Raw genomic sequence first — 13252 nt, 5'->3', positions numbered from 1 at the left:
TGTAGCGCCCCCTAACCCAGGTTGAACGCATTTGTAAAGCCCACTTTTCTTCTGGAAATTGTTCCTATTGTCACACCCTCTTGGTACCAGTTCTGAGCCCGCCAGGGAACCAGGGTCCTTAAGCAACCGTGATTCACCCTGATACACAGGCTGCCTCACTGCCATGCATGTGTCGGCACCCGGCGTTTCAGCCAGTGCTGCAGTGGGCGCATGCATAGTAATCCGTAATCCCATGCGAAGTACTGGCGATGCTGCTGCCATGAGTTCTAGCAGTTTCTGAAATTTCTTACTCTGATTGAGGCTGCAAGCGCTCCAATGAGCGTGCACACTCTGGTGTGAGCTGCACTCTCATCGTCTAAAACTATTCCCAGAGAGATCGCACTCTGGCAGGGGGACAGTTTGCTTTTAGAAACATTTATTGTGAAACCAAGGCATTTTAAATGGCCGACAATCAAATCCCTGTGAACTATTAATTTGCCCCTCGACTGCACTAGCACCAGCCAGTCGTCGAGGTAAGCACGCGCACTCCTCTCTCTATCTCAGAGGAGAGAGTGCTACATCCACACACTTCGTGAAAGTGCGGGATGCCGAAGACAGACCGAACGGCAGAACTGTGTATTGATAAGCCTGTCCCTGGAAGGCGAATCTCAAGAATGGCCTGTGACCAGTGTTTATTTGAATGTGAAAGTAAGCATCTTTCAGATCCATTGAGACAAACCAATCCCCCGGGCGATTTTGCACAAGGATATTTTTGATAGTTAACATTTTGAAGGCCCGACGCATGAGAGCCTTGTTCAAATGCTTCAAATCTAGTGTGGGTCTGAGACTGCCGTCTTTTTCAGAATTTTACAATAACGACTGTAAAAACCCGCTTGTTTTAATGCAAGGGGGACTAATTTTATTGCCCCTTTTGCTAATAAATTCTGCACTTTAATAAATTCCGATCTCGATAACTGCCTGAAACTTCGGGGGTCTGCGAGCGAATTGGAGTGAGTAGCTTTGCTTTATAGTGTTTATGACCCAACTCGACACATCAGGGATAGCTTGCCAAGCTAGAACCTGTGTGGCTAGGGACTGACACACTGATTGGGGTGGGCTGCCTAACATAGGGGGACCTGAAACCCTTATAATGTGATTTGTGCATACATTATGCTCTTTTTGTGCTTTATTTGGGTCGCTGTGAAAATGGTGTTTGTTTGCAAAGACGTGCTCACTGCTGCGGGCCTGTTTACAATAATAAAATCCCCAGCCGCCCGAACTGAACAGGGGACTGTAGGAAGTTTTGTTGGCTTCTTTGAGGGTGGACTGTCAAGCGCGGGACAATCGCCCTCTTTCTTCGTGTCGCGTGCTAGGACGACTTCAGCGGTGCCGCGTCTAGCACGACGCTGGGTCATGGGCATTGGCGCCGGGGCAACGGAAACCGTTTCACCGCTCTTGACTGGACCTGGGCATCAGCCGCAGGGCGGGGCTGAGAGGGCTGAGAGGCCTGTTTCGTCGGCTTCACTGGCTGAGGCGTAGACAGGGCTGGCTTTGCTCGATGCAGAGCTAGAGCGTTTAGGCTGGAAGTGTTGCATGGCCTTGGACGTCTCTGTGCCTCCGTATACCTCTCTGCGTACCCCCTTCACCGCCGGGCCGAAGAGACCAGTCCTGGAAACCAGGGCGTTGAGGAACCTCGTCTTTAATATCGGTGAGGGGCCACTGATCTTCTTCGAACGGGACCGGTGAAGGTGATTGAGCAGGAGAGCGTGAGGCACGCGGGGACATGGCCGACGTGCGTTCACAAACATCCATGCTCTCAGGCTGCCGTTGGCTGCAGCGCTTCTTCTTCCGCGGCTGAAGTTGGGCAGAGAGAGGAGGTGCAGGTGACGTTGCAACACTAAGGTCAAATGTCACATAAATAAATGAGGCGGGATCAATCACCATTTTGACAACAGTTATAGTCCCCTTAGGTCAAGTATACATTTTATCACCATACAACAAGCAAAACCTCATAAATGTGCACCAACTCAAAGTCCAGAGTTACCCCAATTGTCCATGGTCCACCACCATTGTAGGTGTTTAAGATATTAGAAGTACATCGTCCATATTTGTTTGCCAAGGGTTAATTCCACAGAAAAAGTGTCTTTTGTTCAGAAGTCCAGATACACTTCCACGTTGAAGATAACAACAAGAGCTTGAACAAGTTGAGAACCCTCAATTTCAAGCAGATACCAAAACCCTATTGAGAAGTTGAACACAAATTTTCCTCAACAGGGTTTTCCAAGCATGGAAAGAGCATGTGCTCTCAGTGTCTTAACTCACACTTTCATCTTCCTTTTACACTCTCATTCACCATAGGAGAAAGGTGACAGTTTACTAGAACTGTTACAACTTGACGTCGCCATCCCTGGCGAGAGCTAGCCGAGTCCGCATCATGGAGATGGGCATGCTCTCAGAAGCTCCGAAGCTCTGGAATAGCCTTCCTGATATTGTTCATTGTTCAGACTCGCTCTCCCAGTTTAAAACTAGACTCAAGACGCATCTATTTAGCCTGGCATTCATACAAATTTCTTATCTTACAGTTACTATAAATTTGGCCTCTAGTTTATAAACGCCAGAGGAGAACTGGCCCCCGACTAAGCCTGGGTTCTCCCAAGGTTTTTTTTTTATTTTTTTTACATTGGCTCATCTGATGGAGTTTTGAGACGCCATTGGGTCACTTGATGGAGTTTTTTCTGTGGTGATGCCGATATTTAAAGCTAAGTGCTTAATGGTTGATAAGATGCTAACATGCATCGGTTGTACGATGCACAATCGTTAAAAAGTTTGTGGTGACTATAAAAGAAAAAAAAGAAATTATTACTTCAGAAGGCTGTCTAGTGATTGTGAATTGATAGACTGAGAGAAAGACAGTCCAAAATCGGCCTCGTTGATGCGACAGCTAGTGTCTCTTTACAACCGTGATTAATTCGATCTTCCAGATGGAACTGGATTAAATATTGTTCCGATCCCCATCTTACTTCTGAAGTGATGCCGCCTGAATCATAATCATACACTGTTTGTTCGTTGGCCAGAGGAGAACTGCCCACTGGCCCCCCACTATTTTTTCTAGTTCTGCTGCTCAGCTGAAACAAACTTTGTTGCATTATTTTCCTGCTATCAATGTAAAGCTGCTTTGAAACAATCTGTATTGTTAAAAGGTGACTTGACTTGACAAAGATATTTAATAATTATAGATTGGTAATCTATAATTATTGATATAACCGATTAAAAGACCTGGTAATCATTTAGCTGTGTCTGTAATGCAAGAGCATCAGCTGTGTGCTAGGGTTGCTGTGTTGTACCATTTGTTTCTAATCCTCCGTGGTGCGGGTGCGGGAACAATCTGGAGTTTCAGAGCACATAGAGATATGGTGTGCCATACATCAGTAGACTGTTTGTTATTACATTCCTGCGTCTTCTGCTTAGGCGATAGTCATGAATGATGCAGGGTCTCAAACACTACTAAGTCACTGAACATGTTATTGGTGCTTCACTATAGCAACAGTGCATAGGGAGAGGCTTAAGTTCTGACACAGAGCATATGGTGCACAACGTTCCAAATTTACTTTGTCCACTCTTTTTCCACTGCTATTGTTTTACAGGACAAGTTCAGGAGCAGTTGCTCATATCTTGTTTTTTTGGATATCTTCACAGATCCTTTCTGTGTCAAAAGAAGTGTCATTCCTTTCTGTCTTAAGTGACAAAAGAAATGCTGTTCAAATATTTAAATGCTATTCTTTTGAACTTTCTATTTATCAAAGCTAAAATTCAGCTTGGTGAGCATAAGAGACTTCTTTCAAAAACGTTCTACAATGTTTGAACAGTAGTGAAAGTCAAACTTAAAATGAGGATGATTGTATTAGACAACACAATACCAAAGCAAGTGGCATCTATGGTTTAAAGATTGGTTTAGTGAAATTTCGGTTGCACCAAATTTGTTAACCAGAAAGACAGTATCTTTAAAAGCATTTTCTGTTTTAATTTACAACCTTAGAAGCTCTGTAATTTGTGCTTGTACTAATTCTTTAAAACAAAATGTGTTTTATACTTTATCTAATGCAGTTAATGTCACCATGAACTGTGCTGTCCACAATTGGCCACAAACCTTTGAACGGAAGTCTTTGTTTTTTCCGTTCCGTTCTTTTCTGATTTTCACACAAATGCATTGGATAGTTTATGCTTGCGCACAAGCCATATGGACCACGCAAACAGATTTGCTACATCATGAGGATGAGTAATACTGTACATTTTAATTTTTGAGTGAACTATTCCTGTATTGTCTTACAGTAGATGAGTGTGAGACATAAACGCTCATCTTTCCATCCTATCTGTGAACATGGTACACAATTATTGATCTGTACTGTTTTCTCTGTCTCGGCAGGGCGTGGGTCTTTCAGTTCATGGACGGTTTCGTGTGGCCACTGAGAAGACACTGTTTGCCATGCCAGAGACGGGTATCGGTAAGAGACAGCCAGTGTTCCCCTCTCTCCCTGTGGGCTGTAACTGGGTTATAATCTGAGTTTTCATTAATAATGTAAAATGGCTTTGGCTTCCCAGAAATCAATAGTACTTCATCCCAAAAAATGGACGTAAAAAGTGAATGTGAAGCAGCATTTGCCAAAAAAAGGCTCAGATTTTTTGTTATGCTGGTTGAAAGTCTCTTCATATCCTGATAGCAATCACTAAGTCAAGTGGTCTTAATGGATTTATATGTGTGTATGTGTATATATATTACCTCCGCACACACTACTCACGCAGACATCACACGTCATCAACGCGTTTCATGTATGTGTTTCAATATCGGCGCACGTTATTCGCCAGCGTTTTTCTACGAGTTTTTTGTGTTCACACCCAAGCGATTTTCGCTGACGATGAGCCGAGTGGAACATGCAAATTCATTCCTTGACATTAGCTCTGCAATACCACTCCATTACAGTTCTCTTTTATCAAGATGTTTGTAGTTGCTGTTGCATTTGTCATATAGAGACCAGCAGCTCTACATTCATCTTGCCTTGCATCTTCCTCGTCTTATTTCTTCCTGGCTGTGTAGAAGGCGACACTACTTGGTGTAGATCTGCTTCTCTGTTACGTGTGCTCAGCAAGACTTCAAACTAAAAAAAACGAACCCGAGGCGTTTTTTAAAAAATTACGCTTTTACGCGTGGTATTTTCCGGGTCGGTGTGCATACTCACATTTTCGCCCCTTTGTTTAGTCACAAGGCGTTAAACGTCTGCAATTTTTTTTTTTTTTCACAAATATTATTTCGTGAGCGCTATTCGTGCTGGTGTGAACCGGTCTTTAGACAGACGTCAGCCACTGAGCACCTCACCCGAAAAAACAGCCATCTTTTACAGTTTTACAGCCAAATCTTGGCGACCAGTAAAAAACGCTGGGCGCTCGGTGCTTCAGTGTGAAAAAAACGCTCAGCGCCTCGTTACACTCATGGCGTTTAAAAAAACACGGCGCTCCCATTGAAAACAATTGAAAACGAACGCCAGGCACGTGGAAAAACGCTTTCGTGGACACACGGCTTAACGCATTTTGAAAGAGGCGTGGTTTTTGAGACAATATGTAGGGAGGGTGGGATCTCATGCTTTCAAAGCTAACTTGCTATTGCTAACCGCCCTGAAAATTGCCTACCCTACCTTTAAATATTACTTTGCATTTTGACTGTTGAATCATGTCCAAATCAGGGGTGACATGATGCGATAAAAGGTATTTTTCCCATGTTCGAGTTTTTGTCCTAACCAGTCACAACAGGGGATTCTATTATGGTAGCTGTTTCTAAAACTATGACAATGATACTCTCACGTAATGATTAATTGCTTTATTTAATCTTAAAAGTGTCTAATATTACCATACTAAAGGCGACAGTGGATAATTCAACTCAGAGATTGAAAATAAATTAGTAGAGACAAGAACGTTTGAATTGTGAAATCAATGTGAACAAACAAGTGTTTTCAGTAACAACGTTTCATTCAGTCAGTGTTTTTAATAGTGTAATAAGAATGCTATGTAGCTATCTATTTGATTGCGAGCGCAGTGTGCCTGTCGAGAGAGCTCTGCCCACACGCTCTTCTGATTGGCTGTGTGATTTTTTTTTTTTTATCGATTTTGTCACGTCTCATATAGCGGTCTGTCGCAACTGATGTGGACAGATAAATTGCTTGTCACTGGTATCACGTCTGATTAACTAGATAAACTATATCAATATTTCAAATCATGGCTAATCAAATTACAAGCAGACCAATGATGTTATATCTGCCTCTGAAACGACACAGCACTCACTTTTGTAACTATAAAAAACCCTTTTGGCCCAAAGACCTCTCAAAACAATCTTTGAAAGCAAATTGTTCATGTCAGTATTATGTGGAAAGTGCATTGAGAGATGTTGTGGATGCTGTGCTCTCTGAATGAGTAGCATGCTGAAACGCTCCACAGACAGCGGGAATCTCCGTTTCGCTCATGGAAGGAATTCTGGCGATGCGGGCGGCGTCCCATCAATCTGCTGCTGATATGTAAGTGAGTGGGTCTTGTTCCAGTCGTGAAGCCAGCAGATGATTCTTGCGCTGCAGTGTACAGATTTCATTCCCTAACCTCTCATCTGGTCTTGGTTTGGTGGAAATCACATGTGGACAGCTCAGTTCATCGTGACATTAAATGCATTAGATAACAAACTATAAGAGCCAGTTTGTTTTAAATGACAAGTAGAAGCACAAATTGCCAAGTTACACAAAAATGTCAAACGTTTGGCGTTGCTAAGATTTTTTTTTATGTTCACCAAAGCTGCATTTATTTCATTGTTTATTTGCATCTAAAATGCAAAGATTTGCTATTTAATTTACAGGAATTACATGAATTCCTGTGATGGCAAAGCTGAATTTCAGCAGCCATCCTGTCTTGATCCTTCAGAAATCATTCTGCTTAATATTTTTTGTGGAAACCGTGAGACTTTTTTCCCCACGATATTTTGATGAATCGACAGTTCAAAAGAACAGCATTTATTTGAAATAGAAATATTTAGCAAGATTTAAAATGTCTTTCCTGTCACTTTTGATCAATTTAATGTATCCTGGCTTAATAAAAGTATTGAATTCTTTGTAGAAACTGAACTTGCCCTAAGTACGGTACAGGTTCGGTTCAGTTCGGAAGGTTCGGTTCGGTTCAGAAGGTTCGTTGGGAAGGTTCGTTCGTTCGGAAGGTTCGTTCGGAAGTTCGTTCGGAAGGAAGTTCGTTCGGAAGGAAGGAAGGAAGTTCGGAAGTTCGTCCGGAAGTTCATTCGGAAGGAAGGAAGGAAGGAAGGAGAAGGAAGGAAAGAAGGAGAAGGAAGGAAAGAAGGAAGGAAGGACAATTTTTTAACATAAAATTACCATTTCATGTATTGTACCGGATTTAGCCAGAGGCTATTTTTCATCCATAGTCCCCCAGACAAGACAAAGCTAACAAAAATATTACACAGACAATACCAATGTTTACATACAATAAATGCACACATACTGTCAAAGCCATAAAACAACATAAATAAATAAATCAGTCAACCAATCAATTTAACTACAACAATCTCAATAGCCAGCAGACAGGCTTAGAAGGACACAAGGGAAAGAAAATTAAGACAAAAAATGTACATTTTTTGGGCCCAAAGTGAATGTTTCCACATCCATCTTTTATAACCATTCCCTCATATAATGTGTGCTGCTGTCTCACTTTTATTGCACATGCTTTAGATTTTTCGTGCTTCTTTTCATTCCATGTTCTAATCACACCCTGTGAATGGTATGTTGGGAGCCTTGATGCGGTATAAATCAGATTGTCTGTGATGAATACCGTGCCCTTGTCCATATCACATGCTCCCACACATGTAGGCAGAAGTCTGCCTTGGCTATTGTAAATCATTCTAGACTCTTAATGAGAGCGCTTTACAGCATTTCCTCTCGAGCTGCACAGCGTCCTTCACTCTTGCGAGCCTTGGGTAAAGACTCCCTGCAGAACTGTTAGAGTGGCAGGAAGTAGGGCTAATCACGGTCTGTGACACATCTGTTAAGCGTGTGTGCAATTGTGGGTGTGTGCATTTGATTGAGTGAACGCTCGGAGTCTGTGTGCTATCACCCGCTAATTCCATTAGGAGCCCGTGTTTCCCAACCCCAGATGAATGAATAATCCTCTTTGGGTTAGCACTTGTCTTAATGGTTTATTCTGCGGTAAGGCGGCCAGCCTCATCTGTCATGTAGCCGGTACTTCCTTATAGTTCCTTCCGTATAGCTAAGCTATGGTTAAACAAGTAATACATCATCATGTGTGTGTCTGGGATCGATGTGGATGTTTCTTTTGCACCTCTGGTTTGAAGAATGCTGTCGAATCCTGATCAGTTTGAAGTGTGACCCAGTTACACTGGTGTATCCCCCACAAGGTGATTGGCCTTGCTGACCTGCATCTCCCCCTTCTTGGCTCTACTAGTCCCACCCATTCATGCACAGGGACAGCATTTGGATAATCTCCAATTATCCTGATTGAGGTACAAGGACCCACGATGTATTTCCAGACTTATTTTCATGCCGATTAAAAAAAGGATTAATAAAAAAATGCACTAATTTTCCCCTCATTCATTTTTGTATTTAGTTTTACATCAATCAATGTAAAATTAATTTATTTAAATAATTAATTTACATTAATTCTGAGTTTTATTGTTTATTTTAGATAAGAATAAAGATAGAATACGTTTTTTAGATTCTATTTTATTTCAGTTTATATTGTTTCAAGTAACAATTTTTTTTTTATGGTTTTAGTTTTAGTTAAAGATAATAACTCTGACTTGCAAACAAACAATATTTTGATAGTTCTATAGTATATATTAATACTTTTAAAAATATGTTTATTGCAGACATTAATTGCAGTACAATTATCTATAAGATGATGAGACTCCAGTCATAGCAGTGTAATAAAAGTTTTAATGGAAATCTGAATAAATGTTTTAAGCAGATTTGCCATAAGTTGCACAAACACATAGTTGCGCCCCGACTCGCTCCTTTGGTTGAGCCCCTGCTACAATGTGGGGTTGCTTATACAAACAACATTTTATCGAATTTTTTTTTCGTGCTTTCCTGTCATGTTGTGCTTTAAATGCTCCAGGCGAAGTGGGATTCCAGAAGGAAAGCACCAAGAACAGCATGTTAGCAGTAGCTTTGAGCCGTTTGTGCTGAGCTGTGAAATTCACCCATGGTGGCACCTTCTCTGTCAATGAGCCAGCCATCTGTGCGTCGAAAATGCAACCCACCCCCCAAGCCAACCCTGCAACCTGAACCCCTCCTCTTCACCCCCTTCTGCTTATGGATTAAGGGGCTATTTGGGTCTTAAAACTATGCCAGCCATAAGACAAAGCGACTGGGTGCACGGGCAAAACGTAATCTGCATTCATGATATTACATTTGCCTTCTGGAATCAGGTCAGGGGACTTAATCCTGTTGCGCCTTATTCACAATTCTTGCTCATGCTGAGTGTTTATGAGGGAAGTGATGTCATTTTCTCAGCCTTTGCCATTTAAAAAAGCACATCAGGTTAATAAGATTGTAGCGCAGCACTATGCCATTTTATAATCACATCCTGCTGACTGAACACTGCATTTGGTAACTGGTTATGGCATAATTAGCAACTATTTATGATAGGGTTTCTCTTCGGCTTTGTACGTCTAACATAACTCTTATAAAGGGTATAAAGATAGGCTGTCAATTTAATTCTTAAAGTAGTATTAAATATTTTCCAGGTATTTTTTTAATCACATCTTTTGGCTTTAGTGTAATGACAATATAAAATCCTATTTTTTTTTTTTTATCATTTATATTTAATTCTCCAACATTTATTCAACATTTAATCTCCAACATTTAGTATCTCCATGGTTTCTCTGGCCTGTGGTCGCAAAACACCTTAGTGTATATTTCCACCCATATTCCCTCCAAAATGAGGAATTTGTGGTTTTCCAATGATATTTATTTATTTCCCCCCAATCCTGACCTGACAACACTATTTGCCTCAGTCTCCCTTTTTTCTTTTATACAGTATGTACAATCATATTATTTAATGTTGTCTTTATACTTTACTATTGTTCTTAGACACTATGAATGGGTCTTTTGTACATGGATTGTCCCTTGGCATTATCATATTTGTAGTCATTGGTATCTAAAATTGATACTACTCTTAGTGACTCTTTGTTTATTCAATTATTTCCTCAATCACAGTTGTGATATTACTTATGAAATCTCTTGAGGAATTGTAATAATTCCCTTACTCAAATTTCCCTTATTCCTGTGGCCTGAAATTAATCTTTTTCTTATGTAAAGCTTGTGTAGCAGATTTTTAAATTAGGGTTTTGTTTTGTGTGTTGTGTTGTTTCTATAGGTCTGTTCCCTGATGTTGGTGGTGGCTACTTCCTGCCTAGACTTCGAGGCAAGCTGGGCCTTTTTCTCGCCCTGACAGGGTTTCGCCTCAAAGGAAGAGATGTTCAAAGAGTCGGGGTTGCTACTCACTTTGTGCAGTCCGAGAAGGTAATGCATATATTCCACTGTAAAAATATTGTTGGTTTAACTTAAAAAAGTAAGTAACCTGGTTTCCTTAAAATTTTAAGTTGATTGAACTGGGAAAAGTGAGTTAATACAATGAAGGAGATTCATTTAATTTAATCATCAGAAACTCAAAATAATAAGTTATCTCAACTAAATAAATTATTTAAGTTGATTTGACAAAAGAAAAAAAATGTGATGTTTTACAGTGTAGTAATTGACTGATACATATTGGCTACTTCATATGACAATATTTGGCATAAATATATATCAGGTGTCAATTTGTCTACTGATGACCTTGTGAATAGATAAAGCAAATTTTTCTTTTGTCAAAGATTTTTGTGAATTGAGTAAATATTGTAATGTTAAATATTACTGTTCATTTCATTCATCTAATTTGCTTTCATTAATTTAAAATATTATTTTATATATTTTTATATATATTACAAAATATGAATAATATACTGTATATAAACGTGTAGTTTATGAATGTATTTATATAGTATAAAACATGAATTACATTTTATTATATATTTATTATATAATATAAAACATGCCGTTTATATATTACCATATATATATTATAATTTGTTAAATTATAGTTTATTTAATATAACACTATATAAAATATTTGATTTGTGTGTGAGTGTGTGTACATGCACGATTGCGATTTTAAAGACAGCGATTGAATCCTTAATCTGATTATTGGAAATAATCACATTATTGGTGCGCATGTACTGTAAATGCAGTCATTGACAAAACCATGCAGCATTTTCACATCTAGCTCCTGGTTTGGACACAGTAGGAAGAATAAACTATTGTGATTGTAGGACAGTTTCGAGAGGATGGAACTCAAATTCAAGGTAATGGTGTCCGAGCTGTGCTAGTGCCAGCCTCCTGGGCTTTTGGGCTGCAGGTTCTTGATTTGAAGGTACTGGAAGGAGAGGAGTTAGTCAGCACTTTCAGCAGCAGGGGGCGATTGAGCACTGACACTACACCCAGTCCAAGTGCCAGAGGTGAAAATGAGTACCAGGGCTTGGCACTGCTGGAGAGAGAGGGGCATACAAGCCTACACACACGCTCACATCCTCTGGCCAAGGACAGATGACCAGCAGGATCTGACATACACGCTACTCACAGAAGTGACTTGTGATAAAAATAACCACATAAGGGCTCATGAGGACAGTGCGTTTGTTTGTACAGCAGAAGTAGTTATGAGCTGATTCACTTTCATTTATGAGCAAACGCATACTGCATAAAAAATAATACATTGAGTCAGGCTATATTATCATTCAACCATGAGCAGTACAGAGTTAAGGCATTTGTAGGGCAAACTGTGATATATATATGTGTATTTTTATTATTATTATATTTTTTTCAGACCTAGAAAGCTTATGGAAATTTAAAAAAAAATATTCCATGGAAAACATGGAATTTCTATAGTGAATATGCATTTTTTTAGTCTAAAATCAGCTAGAAAATGCTCTTTCTGGGAATAATCTCTGTAAGATAATTTAATTAATAATAAAATAGACTGATTTTTCTTATGGCTGGTGCAATGTATGAGGCTGATATATGCATTATACAAGTCATGACTGCAAAAATGCTATGAACTTGTATTTTACACAATATTTATAAAAAAAGAAACACTGAAAAGGTGTTTAAAAGAAAAAAATATCCATTGCTACTTATTGATACGGTCTCATATTGGTATCACTCTGAGATGTCTCTCTCTTGCTCTCTGTGTGTGCGTTTCTCACCAATTTGTATAGTTATCCAAAAAGAAAAAGTGCATTTTAAATTCCTGGATGATGCATTTATTTAACCAAAAAAAAAAAAAAAAAAGTTTGGAATTCTGGACACTTCTTGATCTAAATCGTCACAGATTGCCTTGCTGAGTGGGAAGAAAGGGTTATCTGACTGACTCTAATGGAGGATGACAAAAAAGTTTAAACCTCATACACTACAGTACATGGTCATAGTGTTTAGTATGCCATTGGGACACTACGCCAGTTAGTTACAGATTAGCTCTGTTCCAATGAACCTCATAAATTATCTATTTGAAAGAACTCATGACAAAAATAGCGCTACTGAAGTGCACTAGACTCCGTTCACAATTGATTTCAGTAGAGATTAGTGTTGGTAATCTATAAACTACAGTATGGTAATCTAAAATCTCTATGTGGATAAGCTCTGCAAAATTGGTTCTGAGGACAAAATAATTCCATTAGAAATCCTCGTGAACGGTCGTTCACAAAAAAATTGACTTGACTTGTTTTATGTTGTTTCACCGTGCCCCTTCAGTTTCCATCAGAACACCTTGTAAAAAAATCCTGTTGTAAACAAAACATTCCCTTCTCTGCTCCTCAGTATCTGATTTAGACCCACTTTTTTTCCTCCCTTTAAGGTTGAGAATTTTCCTTTTTTCTCTCTCTCTTATCAGATTGCATCTCTTGAGAAAGATCTTGTTGACTTGAAGTCTCCATCAGTCAGTGACGTGGCTCAACTACTGGATACTTATCAAGAACAGGTATGTGGCAGAGGCAGATGCGACTTTTTAAAACTGTCTGTGCAGACTTTTACAGCCTCGGTGCTCGCAGTTACTCTGCACAGTGGTGGGCTTGTATAATCGGTTACCATAGCCACAGTATACAACACTCATGGATCTGCTTTCAGTGCAT

At 39.7% G+C, this 13252-nt stretch overlaps 1 protein-coding gene across 2 annotated transcripts in view; it reads left to right on the top strand.

Annotated features, from left to right (window-relative positions):
* Positions 1-13252, top strand: part of hibch (3-hydroxyisobutyryl-CoA hydrolase) — a 35911-nt gene that overhangs the window by 6613 nt on the left and 16046 nt on the right. For both annotated transcript variants that reach the window (XM_039669887.2, XM_089133078.1), the window contains 3 exons: positions 4403-4481; positions 10411-10556; positions 13015-13101. In XM_039669887.2, the coding sequence (XP_039525821.2) occupies positions 4403-4481; positions 10411-10556; positions 13015-13101 (312 nt within the window). The remainder of the gene's footprint in view (positions 1-4402; positions 4482-10410; positions 10557-13014; positions 13102-13252) is intronic.

The sequence above is a fragment of the Pimephales promelas genome, chromosome 7, assembly GCF_988280905.1.
Source record: "Pimephales promelas chromosome 7, fPimPro1.hap1.1, whole genome shotgun sequence".
Lineage (NCBI taxonomy): Eukaryota > Metazoa > Chordata > Actinopteri > Cypriniformes > Leuciscidae > Pimephales > Pimephales promelas.
This window is presented reverse-complemented; position numbering and strand designations above follow the sequence as displayed.